General features: G+C 39.7%; 2 protein-coding genes across 4 annotated transcripts; one reads left to right on the top strand and one right to left on the bottom strand.

The window, feature by feature from the left end:
- Window positions 1-3313: 3313 nt before the first annotated feature.
- LOC311093769 (uncharacterized protein) lies at window positions 3314-12745 on the top strand (the record flags this gene model as incomplete). Its single annotated transcript, XM_084131364.1, has 3 exons — window positions 3314-3613; window positions 3833-7245; window positions 12737-12745. Exons 2-3 carry the CDS (start codon window positions 5428-5430, stop codon window positions 12743-12745), a joined length of 1827 nt encoding a protein of 608 aa, XP_083987490.1. The 5' UTR covers window positions 3314-3613; window positions 3833-5427.
- Window positions 12746-14256: 1511 nt separating this feature from the next.
- LOC311093993 (uncharacterized protein) lies at window positions 14257-17803 on the bottom strand. Of its 3 annotated transcripts, none has more exons than XM_084131720.1 (5): window positions 17699-17803; window positions 17248-17589; window positions 16864-16908; window positions 15710-15754; window positions 14257-15595 (listed from the first exon to the last, which is right to left on the bottom strand). In XM_084131720.1, exons 1-5 carry the CDS (start codon window positions 17757-17759, stop codon window positions 15438-15440), a joined length of 651 nt encoding a protein of 216 aa, XP_083987846.1. In that variant the 5' UTR covers window positions 17760-17803; the 3' UTR covers window positions 14257-15437. The 3 variants fall into 3 exon arrangements, with proteins under 3 accessions (XP_083987846.1, XP_083987845.1, XP_083987847.1); XM_084131719.1 differs by having other exon boundaries at window positions 17248-17600; window positions 17701-17766; XM_084131721.1 differs by lacking the exon at window positions 16864-16908 and having other exon boundaries at window positions 17248-17600; window positions 17701-17766.
- Between the last annotated feature and the right edge of the window lie 8612 nt (window positions 17804-26415).

Genomic DNA, 26415 nt, shown 5'->3' with positions numbered 1-26415 from the left:
ACTTAAATAAGAAACTATATTAAATAAGTATATTAATAAATAAATATATATATATATATATATATATATATATATATATATATATATATATATATATAAATGCTTTCCTAACTCTTTAGAGACAATTGTTGATATTCAATAAAAACTATAACTCTGAGTTCAACAAAGAGGATTCAGTCACTATAGTCCAAATCTTTAACTATAGGCCACTTGCAGAAACAAATCGAATCTTGGTGTATTATATTTTGTTATATTGTTATATATCGTATTGTTATATTGACATTTATATATTGGAGAAATATGTAGACAGAATCCTCTGAAGATCTGTTTAGTGCTCAAGGAAAATTACAAGTGACCTCATCAGAATCTTCCAGCAAACCTCAACACAATTTGAACTGCCAAAATCACTATATATGCAATAACTATTGTAATCACAAAAATCCCATTCACTTTATCTGGCCAGCTCGAGAGTTTTCGATGAGGATGGGGTGAAGCTGGGAAGAGAGCACAAATTTTACATTTTTAAACTCACTGTTCAATAGTTTTTTAAAACAGCCTATTACTTTACTGTTCTTCTGTGTTACCTTTGTGTTCTCCTGTGGAGCCAGATTCTGTACAAGACATGAAACGATTAGTCATACAGTTTAACTCCGTAAGAGAAAAACTCAAGCTCATGATGTATTAAATAATAATATTTCTCCTCATCCACTGATCTTCTCTCACCTGTGACTGAGACTGTGATCAAGGTTTCTCCTTCAGAGTCCAGAGCTCTGTATGTTCCAGTGTCAGTGACTGTAAACTCATTAATGATCAGAGTCTCGTCACTGACGGTCAGTCGATCACTGTTGACCCCGTGACCTCTCGTCCACACCTCTGTCCAGCCTTCACTAGAGTTTCTCTCCACTTTATCAGCGTTGATCAACAGAACATCCAACTTCAGATCCTCTCCTTTCTGCACAGAGATCTCATCTGAGGAGGAACACACACATTCATCATTAATCATTATTATAATGGTGTCAATCAAGCAAGGCCATAAACAACTATTTAGGATCAAAGGGACCAAATGTAATTGAAAAGCCTCTAAGAATCAACTAATCTAAATATTAGATATATTAGATATTTTGACCCTGCATGCAATACCAAAATTCATTTTTTTTTTTTACATTATCAGGAAATACAGAAAGCACAGGCTGATGGTTTGATCAGTTTTGACTTTACCATGAATATGAAGATGGTATTCTGTGGTTTGTCGCTCCAGCTTTGTCTGATCATTAGTGTAACGGACTCTCAAAATGTATTTCCCAGCGTCACTCAGTTTCAGATCCTTGATGATGATGTCACATAATCCTTTTTTAAACACTCGGTCATTTTCACTCTTACATTCTTCAGTCTCACAAACAGGGATTTCATCTGCCTGATGGAATAAACGAATATGAGTAATGTCTCTGTCCTCAGATTCACATGTCAGGGTGAGGTTGCCTCCTTTTGTCCCTGACACAGGTTTAGTGGATGTTCCTACAAACACAGACAGAATAAAATCCATTCAATGCAAAGTATCAATACTAAATAAATCAATGTTCTGCCTATTCTCTGTAATCAATGTCATCATTAAATATTCTCATTTTAGTCAAATAAAATATATAACTGAAGGTATTAAGGAGCCAGCAATATTAGCTGTGCCACACTTCAAATGTTGATGACAATAGTATAAAGCTGTATCACATGTGTCAGTGCAGATGTAGTGAATTATGTTCACAACAGAGCAATTGAGGAATTGCATAGAGAGGTAATCATGGTGTGTGATGATGTAATATACTGAGAAATTCCCATCATTAATCCACGAATGTCAAGCAAAGACAATTTGGTGCAAAAGAGAAAAATTTACTAAACTCTGGAACTGAAAATGGAAGATTGTTACAATTTATAAAGAAAAATGATACTGACCGCTATAATTGATAAAGTAAAACAGCAGCAGAAGCTTTGAAAACCTGATGATAAAAACAGAAGAGCTGGTTTATGTCACAGATACAGACACATTTATACAGGGATAAAACGCTTTCCAGAATTGTAAAATATTGCAAAACAATGAGAATAAGAAACATCAAACTATAATCGGAATCGTTTAATAAATTATTCCAGTGTAATACTGAAAATGATCAGTCAAACTCAATAAACAAATAGGCTTTAGAAACTCACTAACAATCTAATAAAATATTAATATAGTGGAGGGTGGTGTCCGGCAGTGGTCCATATATTAAGGCACATAGTCAATGATGAATGACTCAATATTTATTTATTTTTGTCAATAAAATTGCTATGCTTTCTGTGCTGCTCGGTATTTGTTTAATATTCACGTAAATGTGCTTCTTTGTCAGGTTTTCTCAAGGCTTGTGAATGAGGCAGGTTGATATGAAGGCAGATGGTATTGCTAAAAGTTCAGCAACACTCTCAAAGATGTAATCCCGTGTAAGAAGAGTGTGCAGACATGCAATGATGAGGCGATATGAAAATAAAACGGGACATCGACTTGGAGATGAAATGGAGTCTGTTGTCATCGATGAGAGCAACTTCCGCCATAAATGAAAGGTATTCTATAAGTATTAAGATGAAACTATCTTGTTTTGTTTGTGTTGCATTCTGCTACTACTCAAACTCAAATGCAAATATGCTCTATATTTGTGTTCCATTATATAAAATGTCACTGTGCTTGTGACTGGCCGCACATGACGCACTGCGCCAATATGAAAATAGGGCCCTTAGGGTCAGGTTATATGACTATTATGATATTGATGGTGAATTGAAGTGTCAGATGTTAAGAACATATGCTGTTTTCACAGTATGCTCGTGGGAGAATAGTTGGTTTTTGGGATGCTTGGAGTAAAAGAAAGGCATCAAAGACCTATCCTGAGGCTGGTCAAGAAGAGGTCCCGGCACCATGTGATTCCCTTTATTGGTGAAGCATGTGCAGCCTGGGACATTAATCCTTAGTGACGAGTGGAGAACATATAGGGGTGCTCTCACCAATTAGACCTACTGGCTTGGAAACAAGCATAAGAAAGGATTACTTGTGTAGCCCTGTACAAAATTCCTATAAGTTACAGAGTATAAAAGATCATTAACAGTGTAACACAAAAAAATAAAATAAAATAAAAGTTCATAAATAGAGTTCATGTTAGTTAAAGTTGGTTAAAAGGTGTGCTGGTTAAAAGTATAAATATAATATGTAGAGTTTAATAAATAAGACTATTTTCAGTTAAAGATAAATTCATATAAAAGTCTTTAAGTTTCATCTGAGAGAAAAGTAGAGAAGAAGAAGCTGTGTTTATCTGTGTAACCTAACCTGTTACCTGTCACATGTCAATCATTTAATTCCTGTTTTGCTTTTGGTTGTGTTAATACTTGAGCCAATCAGAGTAACATCACTGTGTAAGGGGCGGGATTAGTGGGACAGGTTTGTGTGAGGAGTGGTGAGCACGCATGAGGAAAGAGGACAGACGCTAATGATGAGAGAGCTAATGAAGGAGGCATCGTGGTGTGGGAAGCATTAATGTTTTGTTATGAAGGTCGACTACTCGTTGGTCCTGACAAAAAACTTTGGTGTGACCTGCAAGAGGTGAATATGATTGTGTATGCCTGTAATTTTGTGCTATATCGAACTGTTATAGTTAAGAGACTGGATGTATAACGTGGTTAGCGACATGCTAGCTAGCGGTAGCATTCTGTGCCAATGTGCTCATATGTTGTAGTTTTAGCATTGTGATATCTCTAAAGCTAAAGCAAAGCTAACGCTAATTCAATAAGAGATAGTGTTTGATAATGTGGCTCAATTCAGATAATATGCTCTAAGGAGACGGACGTTGGTGAGACAGAGAAAGAGAGAGAGACGGGTTTCCAACCGAAGGCCCTGCTGTTTCTGCCCTTCTGTTCTGCGTGCCCTGCTGCCGGGCCGTGACTTTTTGTGCTGTGCTTCTTCCTTTGCCATTACCTGTGCCATTACCATCACCATTACCATCGCCATTACCATTGCCTTTGTTGTACTGACTTAACCTGGATTCGTGAGTACTAACATTCACATGCACGTGCATTTTTGTTTATGCTCAGTTCTGAGTGAAGCGGCCATTTCAGTTTTTAGGCCCCACCGCACACAAAGTGTCGTCGAACCAGCGGGGCATGGATTTCTATTATTTTGAAGGTACCCCCGGGCGCCGCCATTGGCTAGCGGACCCCCACCTGCTGTTAGCATCCCATTGACTCCCATTCATTTTGGCGTCACTTTGACAGCGAATAACTTCACATCTGAGGCGTTTAAAGACTTCATTTGTCCATTATTTATTTCTAAAGAAACACGAAAATGTATAAAAGGCTTCATTACCTTGTATCTTACGTTATGGCCCCGTAGAAGCAATTTTTGTAAAAATAGGCTAACGATTGCGTCATAACCACGCGACTCTGTCGCACAGTAGGAAATTACCGTATGGACAGGAGGAGAAGCGCGCGGGCAATCGGGGGGACGTGGAGGCAAAATGACAAAGTAATTAATCAGAACACCTACTAAAAGTTGCTCCTGCTCCTCGCTCATGGACAGCTCCTGCTCACACTCTCCGTCTCTGCAAGTCTCGGAAGGGAATGATTCAGATTTCTCTTGGCACAGCTACTAGAAGACAGACGGTTTGCTCACGTCACATCTACGGCGTCAAGCTCAGTTTGAGTCTGCGCAGTACGCTGGACCCCCAGGAAGTAAGAGCTTCTAATTGGCTTCACTTTGTCTCCGTTGAATCCAATGGGGTCGCTGTGTCCATTTCTTTTACTGTCTATGTGTCGAACAGGCCTGCAACGGGTTTGGACATTTCTCAGAGGGAATAAATAATTGTTTAATTTCAATATAACCACAGAAAGGTTTTCCATTTGGGAAAGTGAAGTTTTTTCTTTTAAGTTTTTTTTTCTTCCATCTCTTTTCATGCCTATGTGATTTGTTTTATTTTATTCTAAGATACATTTATCTTTTATTTCATGTTGTAAATAAATACTTGTGAATATTTTTGCAACTAAAATACAGTTGTGGTGGTCTTTAAGAATAGCCAAGAGTATTACAAATATACATTTATTAAGTAACATACAAAACAAGTTGTATTTCCCTACAACGAGCCCAGTCCCAGTCTCATTGTATTAACCACTCCAGCTTTATTTTCTAACTACATGGGACCTGGGTTACACTTGGTCGTTTATTGAAGGACATTCGGCACCAGTTTCCCTGTTAGACAATAATTGTACCCCTCCTTGAACTGCCACCTTACCGTGGTGGAGGGGTTTGAGTACCCGAATGAACCTAGGAGCTATGTTGTCTGGGGCTATATGCCCCTGGTAGGGTCTCCCAAGGCAAACAGGTCCTAGGCGACGGGTCAGACTAAGAGCGGTTCAAAACCCCTTATGATGCCCAAAAAAAGGAGGACCGTGACGTCGCCCGGTATGGCACAGCCGGGGCCCCACCCTGGAGCCAGGCCCGGGGTTGGGGCTCGTATGCGAGCGCCTGGTGGTCGGGCCTCCCCCCATGGGGTCCGGCCGGGCTCAGCCCGAAGGAGTGACGTGGGGCCACCCTCCCGTGGACCCACCACCTGCAGGAGGGACCGTAAGGGGCCGGTGCTAAGTGGATCGGGCGGCAGTCGAAGGCGGGGGCCTAGACAACCCGATCCCTGGACGCGGAATCTAGCTCTAGGGACATGGAATGTCACCTCTCTGGCAGGGAAGGAGCCTGAGGTTGTGCGTGAGGTTCAGAGATTCCGACTAGAGATAGTTGGGATCACCTCTACGCACGGCTTGGGCTCTGGAACCACACTCCTCGAGAGAGGATGGACTCTTCACCACTCTGGAGTTGCCCATGGTGAGAGGCGGCGGGCTGGTGTGGGTTTGCTTATAGCCCCCCAGCTCAGCCGCCATGTGTTGGAGTTCACCCCGGTGAACGAGAGGGTCGCTTCCCTACGCCTTCGGGTCGGGGATAGGTCTCTCACTGTCGTTTGTGCTTACGGGCCGAACGGCAGTGCAGAGTACCCGGCCTTCTTGGAGTCTCTGGGAGGGGTGCTGGAAAGTGCTCCGACTGGGGACTCCATCGTTTTACTGGGGGACTTCAACGCCCACGTGGGCAGCGACAGTGACACCTGGAGGGGCGTGATTGGGAGGAACGGCCCCCCTGATCTGAACCCGAGTGGTGTTCTGTTATTGGACTTCTGTGCTAGTTACAGCTTGTCCATAACGAACACCATGTTCAAGCATAAGGGTGTCCATCAGTGCACATGGCACCAGGACACCCTAGGCCGGAGGTCGATGATCGACTTTGTGGTCGTTTCATCCGACCTCCGGCCGTATGTCTTGGACACTCGGGCGAAGAGAGGGGCGGAGCTGTCAACTGATCACCACCTGGTGGTGAGTTGGATCCGATGGCGGGGGAGGAAGCTGGACAGACTCGGCAGACCCAAACGTACTGTGAGGGTCTGTTGGGAACGTTTGGCCGAATCTCCTGTCAGAGAGATCTTCAACTCCCACCTCCGGCAGAGCTTCGACCAGATCCCGAGGGAGTCTGGAGATATTGAGTCCGAGTGGACCATGTTCTCCACCTCCATTGTCAACGCGGCCACTCGGAGCTGTGGCCGTAAGGTCTCCGGTGCCTGTCGAGGCGGCAATCCCCGAACCCGGTGGTGGACACCGGAAGTAAGGGATGCCGTCAAGCTGAAGAAGGAGTCCTATCGGGCCTGGCTGGCTTGTGGGACTCCTGAGGCAGCTGATGGGTACCGACGGGCCAAGCGGACTGCAGCCCGGGTGGTTGTGGAGGCAAAAACTCGGGCCTGGGAGGAGTTCGGTGAGGCCATGGAGAAGGACTATCGGCTGGCCTCGAAGAGATTCTGGCAAACCGTCCGGCGCCTCAGGAGGGGGAAGCAGTGCCCTACCAACGCTGTTTACAGTGGAGGTGGGCAGCTGTTGACCTCGACTGGGGATATCACCGGACGGTGGAAGGAATACTTCGAGGATCTCCTCAATCCCGCCGTCACGTCTTCCATTGAGGAAGCAGAGGCTGAGGGCTCGGAGGCGGACTCGTCCATCACCCAAGCTGAAGTCACCGAGGTAGTCAAGAAACTCCTCGGTGGCAAGGCACCGGGGGTGGATGAGATCCGCCCTGAGTACCTCAAGTCTCTGGATGTTGTGGGGCTGTCTTGGCTGACACGCCTCTGCATCATCGCGTGGCGGTTGGGGACAGTACCTTTGGACTGGCAGACCGGGGTGGTGGCCCCTCTTTTCAAGAAGGGGGATCGGAGGGTGTGCTCCAACTATAGGGGGATCACACTTCTCAGCCTCCCTGGGAAAGTCTATGCCAGGGTACTGGAGAGGAGAATCCGGCCGATAGTAGAACCTCGGATTCAGGAGGAACAGTGTGGTTTTCGTCCCGGTCGTGGAACACTGGACCAGCTCTATACCCTCTACAGGGTGCTGGAGGGCTCATGGGAGTTTGCCCAACCAATCTACATGTGCTTTGTGGATTTGGAGAAGGCATTCGACTGTGTCCCTCGCGGCGGCCTGTGGAGGGTGCTCCGGGAGTATGGGGTCCGGGGCCCTTTGCTAAGGGCTATCCGGTCCCTGTACGACCGGAGCAGGAGCTTGGTTCGTATTGCCAGCAGTAAGTCAGACTTGTTCCCGGTGCGTGTTGGACTCCGGCAGGGCTGCCCTTTGTCGCCGGTTCTGTTCATAATTTTTATGGACAGAATTTCTAGGCGCAGCCAGGGGCCGGAGGGGGTCGGGTTTGGGGACCACACGATTTCATCTCTGCTCTTTGCGGATGATGTTGTCGTGTTGGCCTCATCAGACCAGGACCTCCAGCATGCACTGGGACGGTTTGCAGCCGAGTGTGAAGCGGCTGGGATGAAAATCAGCACCTCCAAGTCCGAGGCCATGGTTCTCAGTCGGAAAAGGGTGGTTTGCCCGCTTCAGGTTGGTGGAGAGCTCCTGCCTCAAGTGGAGGAGTTCAAGTATCTTGGGGTCTTGTTCACGAGTGAGGGAAGGATGGAACGGGAGATTGACAGGCGGATCGGTGCAGCTTCTGCAGTAATGCGGTCCCTGTACCGGTCTGTCGTGGTGAAGAAGGAGCTGAGCCGCAAGGCGAAGCTCTCGATTTACCAGTCAATCTACGTTCCTACTCTCACCTATGGTCATGAGCTGTGGGTCATGACCGAAAGGACAAGATCCCGGATACAAGCGGCCGAAATGAGCTTTCTCCGCAGGGTGGCTGGGCGATCCCTTAGAGATAGGGTGAGAAGCTCGGTCACTCGGGAGGAGCTCAGAGTAGAGCCGCTGCTCCTCCACATCGAGAGGGGTCAGTTGAGGTGGCTCGGGCATCTTTTCCGGATGCCTCCTGGACGCCTTCCCGGGAAGGTGTTCCGGGCATGTCCCACCGGGAGGAGACCCCGGGGAAGACCTAGGACACGCTGGAGAGACTATGTCTCCCGGCTGGCCTGGGAACGCCTCGGTGTCCCCCCGGAAGAGCTGGAGGAAGTGTCTAGGGAGAGGGACGTCTGGGCATCCCTGCTTAGACTGCTGCCCCCGCGACCCGGCCCCGGATAAGCGGTAGAAGATGGATGGATGGATGGACAATAATTGTAATTCATTTATAAAACTTTATACATTAAAAGGTGACTCCTTACCCTAAAAGAGATCAAGCTGTTTGTGAAACATTTTTTCTTCTTTTTTTTTTTTTTCTTTTTTGTAAAACAGCTTTATGGTTTTGTAAAGAGTTTTCAGATATACAGGCACTTAAAATAAAGTTCATTGTGTATATACTGAATTCCTTCTCAGCTCTTTCCAGCTGTTGATTTAACTGATTTATACTGTTTAAGAATAAAGCAGTAAAGTTAAGATCAAGGTCCATTTGTGTCCACAGTACATTGTTTGCAAAGGCTTGAACTTTCATGTTCATATTCATGTCATTTCACAGTTATGACATTGTTCATCAGTGTTTCAAAGCACCAAGTCACCACTTTAGTTGAGGGGCCACACACGATAATGATGACTGTTAATGATGTTAATGTTAATGTATTTGAATGCCAACAGAATTCGTATGTTATGTGCTGTGATTGGCCAATTTTGGGGTCTGTCCATTTACCTGCAGGCTATGAGAAGACATGAACATGCTTGGAAACTCAGATCATAATTCAGAAAAAACAATTCTCACATTAATTGATATACTGTTCTAGCCTGTATGCATGCATTAGATAATGTGGATTTTTGTACATTCCTTTAATAATTCGAAGAGTAGTCCTGCATGCATGAATTAATGCTTTTTTATGCATGAATTCATGATGATTCATGTACCATAACCATAGCTTTATCCACAATAAAAAAAAAGCACCTTGGAGAAACTCAACAGCAGTGCAAACTATGAAAAGACAATGCAGAAAAGCAGAGCGCATGTGGCGGAAGACTAAACTTGTAGTCCATTATAACATCTACAAAGACAGCCTTCATGCTTTCAATATGGAACTAGGCAAAGCTAGACAGACTTTCTTCTCAAATATGATAAACAGCAATTTAAACAACACACGCACTCTTTTTGCTACTGTAGAGAGACTGACAAACCCCCCAAGCCAGATTCCCAGTGAAATGCTGTCAGAGAACAAGTGCAGTGAGTTTGCTTCTTTCTTCTCTGAGAAAATCAATAATATCAGAAAGGTGATCAGTACATCCTTGAGTTGCACTGAGGTCAGACAGATCAAACCACCTGAGAAAGTAGTTACTATGTCTGACTTCAAAGAAATTGATGGCAAAATTTTGGAAGAAACCGTACAGCACCTTAAAACATCAACCTGCGCTCTTGACACACTTCCCACATCATTTTTCAAAAGTGTGTTAAACAGTTTAGAAGCAGATCTTCTAGAAGTGGTAAATGCCTCACTTCTCTCTGGGAGTTTTCCAAACTCCCTGAAAACTGCAGTTGTCAAGCCCCTCCTGAAAAAGAGCAATCTGTATAAGACTATATTAAGCAACTATAGGCCGATCTCAAATCTTCCTTTCATAGGCAAGATCATTGAAAAAGTTGTCTTCAATCAGCTGAACAAATTCTTGAGCTTGCATGGATCCTTTGACAATTTTCAGTCTGGTTTCCGACCGCACCACAGCACAGAGACAGCGCTCATAAAGATAATAAACGATATTCGCTTAAATACTGATTCAGGCAAATTATCAGTGCTGGTATTACTTGACCTTAGTGCTGCATTTGACACTGTCGATCACAACATACTTCTTGACAGGCTGGAAAACTGGGTGGGGCTTTCTGGGATAGTCCTAAAATGGTTCAGGTCATACTTAGATGGGAGAGGTTATTATGTGAGTATAGGAGACCATAAGTCTGAGTGGACATCCATGACATGCGGAGTCCCTCAAGGCTCAATTCTTGCGCCACTCCTGTTCAACCTGTATATGCTCCCAATGAGCCAAATAATGAGAAAGAACCAAATTGCTTACCACAGCTATGCAGACGACACACAGCTCTACTTAGCCCTATCACCTAACGATTACAGCCCCATTGACTCCCTGTGCCAATGCATTGACGAAGTCAACAGTTGGATGTGTCAAAACTTTCTTCAGTTAAACAAAGACAAAACTGAAGTCATTGCGTTCGGAAACAAAGATGAAGTTCTTAAGGTGAATGCATACCTTCACTCTAGGGGTCAAACAACTAAACATCAAGTCAGGAATCTCGGTGTGTCACTAGAGTCAGACCCTAGTTTCAGTAGTCATGTCAAAGCAATAACTAAATCAGCATACTATCATCTGAAAAATATTGCAAGAATTAGATGCTTTGTTTCCAGACAAGACTTAGAGAAACTTGTGCATGCTTTCATCACCAGCAGGGTGGATTATTGTAATGGACTCCTCACTGGCCTTCCCAAAAAGACCATAAGACAGTGTCAGCTCATACAGAACGCTGCCGCCAGGATTCTGAGCAGAACCAGAAAATATGAACATATCACACCAGTCCTCAGGTCTTTACACTGGCTCCCAGTTAAATGTAGGATTGATTTTAAAGTATTACTACTGGTATTTAAATCATTCAATGGCCTAGGACCTCAATATATTGCAGATATGCTCACTGAATATAAACTCAACAGATCACTCAGATCACTAGGATCATATCAGCTAGAGATACCAAGGGTTCACTCTAAGCATGGCGAGTCCGCTTTTAGCTATTATGCCAGCCGCAGCTGGAACCAGCTTCCAGAGGAGATCAGATGTGCTCCTACAGTAGTCACATTCAAATCCAGACTCAAAACACTTCTGTTTAGCTATGCATTTACTGAATGAGCACTGTGCCACTGTTCGTCCGAATGTTTGTACTGTATTTTATTCTATTTTTCTAAACTGTTTTAATTATTCTTATTTCTTTTATTATTTTAATTTCTTCTATGTAAAGCACTTTGAATTGCCATTGTGTATGAAATGTGCTATATAAATAAACTTGCCTTGCCTTGCCACAATGGGTGGTAAAGACAAAAACATTTTTGTGAACAAAGAAAACATCATGATCATCCGTAATAAATCATAATTCATGATGATGTACTCATCTTAGTTAATGTTTTAATTAAGGTGTTGTTCATCCATGAAGTCATGAATGAAAAATGTTGAACTCGTGTTAGTTCCTGATGATTCATGAGATATTAATGCGCGAATGCATGCATATTTCATGCATGAATTTATACATGAATTAATAGCCTAAATGAACTTGTCTAAGAAAATGACTCATAAAACATATACTGTATCAGTTGACCCTATGTTTACTTTCGACACTGACTTTATTACTTTAATAAACCATGTTTATTTGTTGTTACACCTGCATCTCAGGGCGTGCTTTAAGGTATTTATGTGTATCGGGAGAGACTCCTCCTCTAACCTCAAAGGGTAAAGAATTTCTTTTAAGATTAGCCTTCACAACAATTGAATTTGAATGGCAGTCTATGGTGACATTTAACTGGTGAGCACACAATTACAGATATCAAGAATTATAGTTTTTACCAGTTGAAATACAATTAAAGATAGAATATCAAGAATTCGTATTTCTGCAAGTGATGACGTCAATGTTGATATAATTAACATTTTTACTAATGAAAATTTAATTCCTGATTAAAATATTGTAATTGTTACTAGTAGAAATCTAATTCCTGATATCAAGAATTAGCATTTTAACTAGTGAAAATCAAGAATTCATATCCTGGGAATGAATAAAAGTCAAATGGCTTGCCATATCAGCTCAGCTGCTGGTCCATACTAACAGCACAGAATCTGATTCATTTCATTATCACTAGCAGGTTTAGTTTTCCACAAACAAACAAAAATATTGGTATAATAACCTAAAAACACACAGGCTGGATTTATATTTAAAAACATAAAAACTTACATGGTAAGAGTTCTGAACGAGTCTTTTGTTCTGGTGTCAAAACTTGTGATCCACAGCAGGTTTAGCAGGAATTCAAACTCAAACTGAAAGTATGTTCCGCACAGGTGCGTGTTTTAGGAGAATAGAAATATGACACTTAGTAACTTAGTAACGTAGTTACCCACCCAGTAAAGGAGGAGTCTGACTGGTCAATAATGTCCTACTAGTCATTCATTCAAAGCAGATTGAGCTGTCAGAAGATTAACATTATACAGTATTGTGTGGTGTTTCAGTGTTAAATATTTGTCCATTCTGTCTTCCCCTCAGATACAGTAGCACATTGGACAGCATAATGATATGCTCAAGAGCAAATAAATAAAGATTAGAGAACAGGGAAATAAGTGAGTTAATAGGAATTACCAATATGAATATGAATATGAATATATGCCCAGGCTATCAAGATGTTTTTCACTTATTCTGATTTTGACGTTTACAACTAGGCTCTCCAATGACGGAGTGCTGCAAAAGCTCTGACAAGTTTATCCAGAGATCTCATAATGTTCATAATAATAGACTAATGTTGAACTGACATCTGGACAAGTCTGACATCTGGACTCTTTCTTGCAGCGTGGTGGACCACAACCTATAATCTTATCAGCCACAGGTGCAAGATATAAATGTATAAATGAAATGATGGGCAAAAAACTTCCAACATTGTCATAACGAGTGGGTCATTCAACAATTCAGTCAAACAATCCGTTCAAAACGGCTGATTCATTCAGGGACAAAATGTGACTGCATCCGAAAGCTTGTTGCCTCCCTGCCCTATCAGGCAAAGACTCAGGCAGGGTTTGAAGGACTTCTGTATACAATATACTTTCTCATTACATTAGAAATGATAACATCAAAAGTGGAAAAAGTTTATAAAAAACTTAAATTTACACACAATTTTCAGACGCCATTTTTATTCTTAGCTTTGTACTGTTGTATAAAATCAATAGGCTATCACGTTTTCAATAGTACTGATTGCGGAGCTCAACTCTTGTGTTGCGAGGTCTGTCCCTACTGAAGTAATGGAAAGATTGAGTTCAGATTATGGTGTTAATACTAAATCAAATCAAGAGAGTTTGCTATTTCTAGCTGATCCCCGTATTCAATACAGCGGGATGTGCACACTAATGTGAAAGTTTACTAAAATTAGCAAAAACAAAACAAAACATTTACAATGAAAATCGTGTTACCAGTCAAGATGGTAAAGGGATTATCTTTTTACCAAGTTCAAGGGGTCACCCTTGTTTGGAAAAGAAATCTGAAATGAAAGATTTAATGTAAATTGCCAGTATACTAGGCCACACCACTGCACGAAAGCCGCTTTTCCACTGCCGGGCCGAAAGGGTCTAAGAATGGTGAGGAACGTTATTATTTATTTTGTTTCACTTACAAATTATAACTTGCATAACAAAAAAAAATAAAAAATAAAGTAAAAATGTATAAAACAGTTTCTGTTTGATTTACAAATTTGCATTACAAAACAATGCACAGAAACGACTTTTTTTTTTTCTTTTTTTTTTTTGCATGTAAAATGTTTCTCCCAGCCTTAGGGGTCAGCTGTGTTCTATGAGTGTTTCATTGTGTGCATGAGCCCTTCTTCACATGGGTGGAGCTGTTGTTTAATTCAGTTCTATTTAGTGATGGCAAAATGAGGCTTCCTGAACCACTGAGACCTCGCAGCCCATTGCTTCAGCCAAAGGTTCATTACTCGAAGCTTCATTCAGCATTGCTCACTAAGTGACAGCTACTGTGCATAGAAATAGCAGACAAATTAATTCATTCTGGATTACAATAGATTTTTATTGAGAAACAGAATTATTTCAAATGTGTCGGGGTTTAGACAATTCCTCTTCTCGTACAAAATCTCTCCAGCCTTGGAAAAGATCCTTTCACAAGGAGAGGATGCAGGGGAACATAAAAATGAGGAGACTGATGCTTCTGTTGAGCCCAGACAGGGGAGGATCTCCTCTTTCTTGCTGGTTCATTACCAGGAAAAAGGAAGAGGTCACAAAAAAGCAAACAAATCCAAAAGGGCAATCAAAATCCAATCCAAATAATCTTATCTAATTAACATAACAAGACTATAACATAGCTACTATAATTAATAATAACAATATACTATAACTATTCTAACCTGATAATGTAATAATATACAGCCCAAACACATATATGACACAATAACAACAATGACAATGATAGTTATCTAACTCTCTGACACTAGGCTACTACAACTGCTACTACAACTGTAGGGTTAGGGGATCTTACATTTATCTATAAAACGGTAAAAGGGAAATTATACAGATATATTTATGATATGAAAGATTCGTAAATAGTTAACATTTTGTAGCTGTAAAATTGTAATCGTTTAAATGTTGCAGATACGTCCATATCATACATTTCAGCATCTATCCAAAAGTATGTTTCTATCTTTGAAAATTATGTATTATTACCTACGTATTAACAATGAGACCAGGCTGGTTAAAGATGTTTACTAACATGTATATAATGTCTTGCATTGGGACATCCTGGTGGTCATCATGATCAGTGTTTCTGTGACGTTGATATTTCTTGTAGACAGCAAATATAATCCCAGCCAGAGCCAGAGCTCCACACTCAGACAGTGGGAAGGAAGGATTAGGAGAAGGATTTACATTTATATTTTCTCTTGAAAACAGCTTATACATACATTTTAATGCTCCTCAACTGAATATATAACATCTAAAGATTTAGCCATACACAACGTTCATCTTTAACTCGGGTCACCTCAATCATTTAAGACTGTTGAAGTTTCTCTGGTGCTAAGGACACCATTTACCACAACTTCTCAGTTTCTCTGAAATGAAAGTAGACCAGACCAACAGGAAAAGCATCTGAGACATCTGAGTTGTGCATTTTTAATTTGTGGTAAACTTACAGCAATGCAATGCGCTGGGTTATATTGAGTTAGATTGTAAAATAAAGCACACAAATGTGTCATTTAGCTGATCAGAGCTTCTTGTTTTGCTGCTTTCCATCCTTTCTGCTGTCCGCGATGGTAAATGATTCCTCCTGCGATGACTGTAGTCAGAAAAAACACACACACAGCCAGTCCAACACCACCGAACATCAACACACGCTCCGTCACCGTCACCTCGTCTACAGAGACAGAAGAGTTACTCACATTCATACAACCAGACAGTTTTAACTCATAGCCAGATTTAGTGGTGGGTTTCCATTAATTAACAATCAACATAACAACCAATGTGTTACCTGGGATTTCAACTTCTGCTTTTGGCTCTTCTGTTAAAAAAAGACCTGTAAATATATGAACAGTTTAACAAACTGAAAAAACATTAGGCCTAGTTCTTAGCTGTATATGGGAGAGTGGATTAAAATGAGTTTTTACTGTTTTTAAAGGGATGGTTCTGAGTAAAATTAACTTAGGGTCCTTTGCACCATGACCTCGAGCCGAACACCCCCCAGAAGCCTTTTCTCCCTTGGTTGAACATTATTAAAGTGAACATTATTAACATTATAAAGTGAGAGCTTATTTAGAGATATCAGCCGGATGGTTTAGTGCAGGCGCTAATGGATCCTATGATGTATCTGGTAAATTACCGCACTAATAATGCCCAGAATGGTACCAAACTTCTACAGTAGTACAAATAGGTTCTGTACTCATAAAACGAGGCATTGGAAAGTTTGTAAGTACATCAGGAGTTTATTTAAATAACACTTGCCTGACGGCTCATGCTACCGCTAACCCGGACGTCGACGTCACTTCAGTGATTTGGGAATAAGTCTCGCGCGATCACCCGGTGTTGCTGAAAAAGTTTTTTGGTATATCCACATTTTTTAATTCTTTTTCCCGAAGTGTTGACAACTTAATGTTAATAATTGTTACTGGTACTACCAAAAAAATATGAGTGCATTCCTGGAACTGGGCGTCGTTACACTACATCCTTATGATCGCTTTCTGCCAGGACTTTTACGGGCTTTTCCCAAATCAGTGAAGTGACGTTGACGTCCGGGTTAGCGGTAGCATTAGCCGTCAGGCAAGTGATATTTAAATAAACTCCTGATGTACTTACAAACTTTCCAATGCCTTGTTTTATGAGTACAGAACCTCTAAATAAGCTCTAACTTTAATAATGTTCAACCAAGGGAGAAAAGGCTTCTGGAGGGTGTTTGGCTCAAGATCATGGTGCAAAGGACCCTGGGTTAAAATTACTCCAAACCATCCCTTTAAGTTGTGCTTTATGCAATATAAACGATGCATAATGACATTTTTTGTGTTCAAATATTTTCGTCTACAGAGACAGAAGAGTTATTCATATTCATACAATCGGACAGTTTTAACTCATAGCCAGATTTAGTGGTGGGTTTCCATTAATTAACCATCAAGATAACAACCAATGTGTTACCTGGGATTTCAAATTCTGCTTTTGGCTCTTCTGTTAAAAAAAGACCTGTAAATATATGAACAGTTTAAAACACACATAAAAAAAAACATTGTTTAGTTGTTAGTTTTAAATGGGAGAGTGGATTAAAATGAGCTTTTACAGTTTTTAAGTTGTGCTTTATGCAATATAAACAATGCATAATGACATTTTGTGTGTCCAGACTTTTAATTGATAGTGTATGTTTGTGATCCGTAAATATAATAATCTGATATGCAAAAAAAAAAAAGACAAGTGTATAAAATTTAGCAAACATCTGCACTTTTCCCACCCATGCATTTCCCTCGATTTTTAAACAGCCAATACACTGTTTGTGAAGATATAATGAGAAAAACTGAAATCTGTTACCCTCAATCTCCAGTCTGATGGGTTTGTCGAAGTGCATCTCTGGAGCGTCAGACTTTATTCCACAGAAATAAAGTCCTGAATCTGATTCTGTTACTCCGGTAATAGTTAAAGAGACTCTGGTGACCCAACTGTCTGCTGTTATTTCCATGCGATTGCTGTTTGGATTGTAGTTGGTCAGAAGTTTTCTCCCGGTTTCATCCTTCTCAGCAGAAATCAGCAGAACGAGCTCTTCAGATCTGAGATGATACCAGGCGACTTCATATCTGTTTCTCATGCTGCAGTTCAGAGTGATGTCTTCTCCAATCCGAACTCTCACATCAGAAGATCCTTCAACTGACAAATCTGGAGAGACATTGATAAACACACAGATCCTTTTAGACTATGTTTATGGTCATTGTATTTGAGATTGATATGTTAAATTTCATGAATGCTTGAAATAGAATATATTTACCACTGGATGTGATTTGCATAATCCAACAAGAAAATACACAGAAGAAAATGACTTTCTCCATTGTGTCTGTTGTTAAGGGTGTTGAACAAACTAAAGGTTTAAGATCAATGCAGAGACACTTAAACCACACAGAGTTTCCACTTCCTTTCAAGAGCAAACTCAAGCTTTGAATAATAGTCTCTATATCAGATCAAGTGTTGCATCCTCACATCAAACCTAAACTGAAAAATCTTTGATTTATCAATGGATTTTTTATTACTGAATGTGGTTTATTAGCTTGCATAGACGCTTAGCTAACAAAATCATACATTTTCCAGGTGTCATTCAGTGAAGCTTTATGAACAGCTTACATACTTTTTATTACTTAAAGCTACACTAAAGATATTTTTTTTTCCCTTAAAATAATGTTTCCAAAACCGTTTCAGTGATTCATTAACTCGTAACAGGGTGAAAGGCACTTCTGCATTCGCTTTGCGGCCCTATATCTGCTATAACCACACTTTTAAAGTTTGCATTTTCTGTAGTTCGAATGAGACATTAGAAAACTACAAATCTGACTTGCCTTACGGCAAGCGTTACAATAGTCATTATTTAGTTTTTCTTCGTTTCTGATGTCGCAATACATCCTACTTTCATAAAATCATGCTACATACTCTACCTTGTCTGTGGCCATCGTTCATTCCGGTGCTGGATAAACAGTGAGTGTGTGTGACAGTCGGCTGCGGGCGGCGAAATTATTTACAACAGCGGTAATGGACAATTCCGCTTCCAACCTGTAGGACGACTGAAGAGGAAAAATTCTCTTCTTACAGAATACAAAAAATTAACAAATACACATCATGTCTCTTCCTGATTTATATAATGTAACATGAGTGTATAACTTTATACAGGCAGCAGTCTCATGATAACACGGAATGTGTAAGCATTATGGTTAAACTTTCAGAAGAGTGCATGTGTTTGTTGTATTTTTAAAAAAGAGATATCCCTGAGATATCTGAAAGCCATTTTTAGTCAGAATGTTTAGTCAGCAGCGTCGACTCGCGCGTAGGCACAGTAGCACGGCAAGCTAGCCAACGCTCGTTCCGTAATCTCAGGGAACTGAGGTTACGTTACTAACTGGAGCATTCCCTTTCAATACGGTTATCTCGCAAGTAAATTCTTCTGACGTGTGTGGGGAGCATGAGTCCATAGACCCGGGCGTTTGATGCCAAGGGCCCCATGGCAAGGTACTAGAAATATAAGGACTTAAAACACATCCGATAAGACGGGATTGGGTCCGGAACCGAAGCCCGTGGCGCATGACAACATTAGGTAAAAACTCCAAAGACTGGGATGTAATTAAGCAGACAATATCTGTGCTTGAAGAGCAGGGGCGTCTAAAAGTGGACAGTGAGGACCAGTCGGCCGCCAAGCGTGCCACACGAGTCCTGAAAAGTGAAGCTGAAGCGTCTCGATCGCCCCCAGGTGGCTGGATGCAGTATAGGTCATAAACCCCACCCTTTCCATGTAACGTAATGAACGCGAGACAAACTAAACAATCAAATTATACTTCAAATGATTTTTTTGAGGTTTCTGTCATTTTAGGCAGTTTTTATCACACTGATGCTACTTCAAGTGTTCGTTCTTTAAATAAGTTTGATTTTAATTAGTTATTTGATGCTTTAAAAACGGGGATGTGACGTCATGATCAGGCACGGATTAACGCACGGGCCTACTGGGCACTTGCCCAGGGCACTGGGCCAGCAGGGGGCCCTGTCAAATTTACTGTGTCTATTCTTTTCAAATAATTATTTTAATTTTAATTTTATTTTCAGTAAAATTGTGTTAAATATTGAGGAGTAATGTGATTATTTATTTTTTATTTTTTTGCAGTTGCAAAGTATTAACTAGTAAATAAATCAAATAAATAATTTTAATGTATTGCTGCGCTGTTGAGGGACATCTAGAGGCGAGCGAAAAGCATTGCGTAATATAAAAGTCACGCGTAGAAGACGTTTACTCAAAAAACAAAACAAAAATTAGTTTAAAACCACAACCAAGTGGATCAATGAAAAGAAAGCACAAAAAGGACAAAGAAGCAAGAGAAGCTCAATTACTACAAAAGCTACAATCTCCTTAAAAAGGTAAATTTAAACCAACTTTTTTGTTCTAAGCTAACGTTAAATGCCTGTGGTGAACGACAGTTACACATGAAATGTCTGCTAAATGTAGAAATGTAAATTATTTATGGAATTTTCTCCTGTGATATGATTTGGAGAGGTCAGAAGCTTTTTGATTGAGTATATTTTACAGTATGTTGTATGTTGAGATACTGGTTAGATATAAATAAACCAATTTGTGGTGTGAAAGTACAGAATATGTGTGCATTCTCTCCCCGCATATTAGTGCCATTGTTAATCCTGTAAGATGGGGCATACAGGCAGAGGTGAACCAACACTGAGTAGGGCCCCAGGCAAAATTAATCAATGAGGCCCATTTTATATATATATATATATATATATATATATATATATATATATATATATATATATATATATATATATATATATATATATACTGTAATATAGGCTACATTTTTTTTGTTAATATATCTTCATTACCTAGATGTAGGCCTATAATTATACAAAATTCAAAAAGTAGTCAAAACGCAGAACATCTAACAGAACATAGGCTAAGTTGTTTATGATTTACAATAGTAGCCTAGGGCTTATTTTTAAACGAAATGTCAATCTTCATCTTTATAACAGAAGATAAAATACAATACAACAATCTTCAAGATACAGTAAATCTTCAAATGTTTAACGGATTGTCACCTTAAAAAGTGTCTTTTGTGGTGGAACAAGCAATGCTATATAGCATCTTAATTTAATCTTTGTTTTATTATTTTAGTTCATTAACTAATTGTTAACTCAACTAATTTAACGTAAAGACCTGGATACTAGAATTACTAATTAAATAAATGTCAACTAATGCATTGATTAGAATTGCCATTGACTAAAGATTTTTCTAGTCGACTAGTAGTCATTCATTTAAGCAATTAGTCGACTAATCTTATAATATTAATTTCTGCTTAAATACTTATGGAGTGCATGGAGGCATAGCCTATTCCGCGCTCAAGCGCATGCATAAATCTAGCCGCAAAGCACCGGCAAAAGCAGGCTAATGATAGACCTAATATGTCTGAAAAAAAACTAGGCATTTTTATTGTTTAATAATAAAAAATATATATTTCTAAATCAGTGTCGGCTGCAAACATATCTATATCTCCGCTGTAAAGTGGATGCACCTTTAGAGAGAATTGCACCTTTCATATCATATCAGCCGGTATTTGCTTTCGATTCGAATTTTTTCGTTTAAAAGTGGACATTTCAAGCTTTATATAGAAATATTCATCATGTCTGTGAGGCTATACACTGTGTTTCAGTTCATTTTTGAGACGCGCTCCAGTTCACGCCACGGAGACCATGAAAGCGCGCCCTGTTTGTTTTCTTTTATTTTACAAAAGCACAACATTTTCTTGTTATTGTGAGTTTACAAAAATAAAAATAGCTACTTGCGACTGATGCATTATTCTTTTCTGTATATGACCAGAAAAGATTGAGTATTTCAAGTTGTTTCCACTGTTGATAGGAAAATGCAAGTGTTCGCGCCGACGCCTGCCATGCAGTGCGCGCTGCACTCTCCGCACAAACACTATGGATATGCATTTATCTAGGTTAAAGTTAGAGCGAGCTGCCATGCCAGACGGATAAGTCCTTTTCATGTTTAACAAATCAAATCATGCATTTTCTACATACCGCGAGCAAGCGCTGCACCAGTCTGAAAAAGGTAAAAGCATAACGAGCGTAACGAGAGAGGGGCTCCACTAAGGGGGATGCAGAGATGTTGCTGCGTCTTTATATTAACATTTCTGATTGTTTAAATGATCAGCCCTCGGGGGCCCCCTTAAAATGCCTGGCTTGCCTGCCCTATTGCGGCGCCTGTGCATACAGGTGCAACACTGTTGCCCAAAAAATTGGTGATGGGGGCCGAGACATCCGTGCCCAGGCCACATCAGCGCCATAATCCGTCCCTGGTCATGATTGACAGCTGAGATAGACAGCTTATCTGAGTGAAGTAGTCACTGAGGCGCCAACTGACTTTTTTCGGGATCTTAGGGAGGAGATTGGAGCTTAAACTTTAATTTCTACATTTCCATAACTGTACTAACCGAGTGTGGGAGGGGCCTTGATATCGCGTCTCCATTTCAAGCTTACTATATACTGTAATATTGGAATGGAGGTATAGATATCAGATAAAGATTATATACCCAGATGGAAACTAAGGAATGTTAATTGGGGAAAAAAATACAATGTAGTAATAGATTAAGTGAACTAGATGTTGAAGAAGAAGAGTATAACTCCATAATTAGTAGTGCTATAATTCAGCAATGGAGATAACTGGGAAGGTACTGAAATCAAAGAAAAGGAAAGCAGTTCCATGGTGGAATAATGAATGTGGAAATGCAATAAAACAAAGGACTTACGCATTTAGAAATGTTAAATTAACATTTGCTTTCTGTAATCTTGTTACAGAAAAGCTCATAGAGTCATAGAGCTTTAACCTCGCGCACGAGCAGATCCGTTTCCTCGCTAGAGAAGCGTTCAGTTTTTCCACTTGCTAATTCCTCCATGTAAATAGCGAATCCGCCATGGTGTGAGCGCAACTGGCTTTTAAAGGGAATGGGAGATGAGACTCTGATTGGTTTATTTCATGTTACGCCCAAAACACACCCATTACTCATTAAGATAATAGGGATAAAACACACCCATTACTCATTAAGATAATAGGGATAAAACACACCCATTACTCATTAAGAGAATAGGGATAAAACACACCCATTATTCATTAAGATAATAGGGATAAAACACACCCATTATTCATTAAGAGAATAGGGATAAAACACACCCATTATTCATTAAGATAATAGGGATAAAACACACCCATTACTCATTAAGATAATAGGGATAAAACACACCCATTACTCATTAAGAGAATAGGGATAAAACACACCCATTACTCATTAAGATAATAGGGATAAAACACACCCATTACTCATTAAGAGAATAGGGATAAAACACACCCATTATTCATTAAGAGAATAGGGATAAAACACACCCATTATTCATTAAGATAATAGGGATAAAACACACCCATTACTCATTAAGAGAATAGGGATAAAACACACCCATTACTCATTAGGAGAATAGGGATAAAACACACCCATTACTCATTAAGAGAATAGGGAAAACCCTTTTAGATCATGCGCCGGGAGCGCTGACCATTTTTCCCCTCGTTAAACTAGCAAAAGTGGATTCGGACCAGGCCCGGATTGGCTAATCAGGAGCACCGGGAGAATTCCCGGGGGGCCGGCCTGTTTTATTGGCCAGGAGGGCCGGTGCTGTCACGGCACTGGGTTGAATGCTTTCCCTATATAGGCTGCAGTCACAGCTCAGTCCCACTATTTTTGTATTATTATTTTTACAGGTCAAGATAAAGAGACTGCGAGAAGAAGAAAGACAGAAGGTGATGGAGATGGAGCAGGTATAGCTATTGCATACTGTGCCCAGAATGAGATTAACTTTATTACAATTGATTCCTATTTAACACAGATATATTGTACATATGTTCTTTGCCAATGCCAGTGGAAACTATAAGCTCAATTTAACAACACAAGCACATATAAAATATAATGCCATTATTATTGTATAAATATATATATTTGTATACCTCGAATGTGTTTGAATATTTCCCCAGTATCAGCACTGGGACTTTTCACTATTTGTATTACTCCTCGTCTGTGTTTGTGTAACTTGCATTATTAAGCCAGTAGGTGGTGACAAGTGACTGTCTTTATGAGTGAACAATTGACCATTAACAGATTAGCCCAAAAACATTGATTAATTTAGGAAAGAAAAAGTAGCCGAAACTGAAATTTGATGCTCACACTAAGTGCTCGTATAGCTCGTATATGCCTCTAGAGTCTAGACAGAGGGATTGCATTGGCGTTTGATTGAAATGTAACATCTATGCAAAATAATCCTTGAATAATTTCTTATTTAAGGCCATTCCCGTTTGGAATATGTGATTGTGTAGGCTATAGTCAACAATAAGTATAAACATTCTGCATTTTCATTTTGTAGTGTGGATCATTCATTGCAACATTTAAACTGATTCTCATGTTTAAGAATCTGTTATATGCAAAATTATTTATGCCCCCAAACCCCCCTGGGAAAATCACTTTTGGGACCAGGGTATTTATAAAACCCTGCGTACGGCTATTGCACTGAATAGAAAATGATATTTTTGAAAAATACAATGAATTACAAGCCTGTATAGAACAGTGCACTATTGCAGACTTATATACTGAGGTTTTAATTACATTATTTTAATATAGTCAGTCGTGAACTAAAGTGGGTTTTTCCTAATCGAGGCACCAATCACAAACGTTGAGGCGTGCTTTACACGATGACGATCGCTCTGATTGGTTTTAGGTCTATCCACTTGTGCCCAGAGGCATTTGAGCGACGTCCTGTTGGTGACGCCCCTTTGGAAATGGGCTGTGAATGAAGCTTCCCCAAACCCACTCTCAGTTACGACTGAGAAGAGTCTGGTGTCAACCAGGCTACCACTCCGGCCATGATTCGGACATATACTAAGTGCACTTGCGCCGTGCGCTTTAGACCATGCGCTTAGATCCTTAAAAATAGGGCCCCTAAAGCTTCTCCCATCTTAAATCTTTCAAACCAGATATATTGTTTTTTTTTACAGAAAATACATTTAAGACTGGATAATCACAATAGCCATCAGTCTGACGCATGCATTTTTGTCTTGCTCCTCTTAATACTGTGCATTGGTTTTTAAAACTATTAGTGAAGCCCTTGAGGTGACACTGAAATCATGTTCTTCAAAAGCTGTTTTTGAAATATTGCAATTAGATTCAACTCGCGGATCTATCATGATAAAAAAAAATTATAAGAAACATCAATCTCTAATCTGAATATTTGATGATTTATATGGAATAAATTATTCTATTGTAATCCTCAGAAAGTGTTTAGCTGCTACAAACAAATCCACTCATCAAAGTAACCTTTGTGTTGAAAAAATCTGATAATTAGTCTACATTAATAACTGTTATTATTACAGTAATAATTTAATTTTGTAATGAGTTTCACACATATTCAGTGAGCTCTACAATAAAGATTCAATAGAGCTTGATTTGCAGTATTTCTTCATCTCAGCGGCAAACAGCACAAAAACAACAATTGCTGACCTCATATTTGCACATATTTGATGATCTAAACCTTCACAGTCACACTCAGGTGATGAGGACGGATATTTTATATCTATTTGACACAGTATATAATGAACAATAAGAGCCAAAAGTCTAGTAAGATTAGTAAGCTAAATGACAAAAACAAAACTACAAATGATCAAATTCCATATTTAATTAATTAAATTAATATATATATATATACAATATAATACACATATTGTATCCAAAATCCAAATATTACTTCATCAAAAGTGGTTAAGACATTTATAAAAGAGCAAGTGTTGTTAATGGTAGTGTTTTCTCAATACATATTTTTAATACAGCTTTAAAGAATAGTACCTGAAAATCCCATAGTAAACAGTCAAAGGGAACAGCAGCGAGATGTAATATGGGAAAGAAACAAATTTGTGCAAAGATTGCATACAAACTGTTGACAGCTGAATGGTTTGAGTATAAATTAAAAATGCTGTTAATTTATAAACTATAGATATGTTGCTTGATCACCAACTGAACACTAATGGCAGCTGTTTTGGCAGAATATGTTTGTGCAACACCTTACTAACACACTTTATGCTGGCTTTTCCTTTGTCACAAATATACATTCATATAAATACATTTTATTCTGCCAGTCATTCACAGTTAGACACATTTTGTTGATAATTATAAAACAAAAACAGTATTTTGTTGAGTGTGTTTTTGTGCTGGTTTCAGCCTGTCTGACTCCCAAAGCTTTTCATATTCTTCATATTATATTATGTTCAGTGTTTAGTTCACAGTGATGGACATTTTTTGCATTATTTGCAATAAATAATTTGCAATATTTGCCAACTTACTTAATTTACTTCCAGAGGCATTCATACTTTTATATGGGAATTTTTCTAATTATATGCATGCAACATCTTTTAAAGTTACAATAAAAACATTTCGCCACTAGGGGTCGCTAACCTCTTACAAGAACAAAGGCGTCGGTTGATGACGCATAAGCGGAATTATAGAACTTGTCGTCATGCAGGATCTAATAATGTTTATGGATGAGTGAATACAGTGATGTTTTTAACATGACTGAGGTATGAAGCAGGGCGCGAGTGCTAATGAGAGACAGATCTCAGCGCCACACGCGAGTCCCGCGGATATAAAGGAATAAGGACATTTCATTCTACCGAACTACACGCTAGTGCTGAATTAATACTCACACAGGGCAGTTTATTAGACGAATGAAACTTGTGAGGGAACGCAGCGCTGCTTCACTTGCTCTACACCATCACACTAAACTGCATTTGAGTGTGTTAAAGTTCTAATGTTATTCTATGTGTTAGTTTGTCTGTATGAGACTAGCAGTGAGCGAGATCAACATTAGAATAACATACCGAATGAATGAATGATTTTTATTTTTTATTTCGAG

The sequence above is a fragment of the Abramis brama genome (genome assembly GCF_963993115.1).
Source record: "Abramis brama genome assembly, chromosome: 12".
In the NCBI taxonomy this organism is placed as follows: Eukaryota; Metazoa; Chordata; class Actinopteri; order Cypriniformes; family Leuciscidae; genus Abramis; species Abramis brama.
The sequence above is the reverse complement of the archived record's forward strand: the minus strand, read 5'-3'. Positions and strand labels throughout refer to the sequence as shown.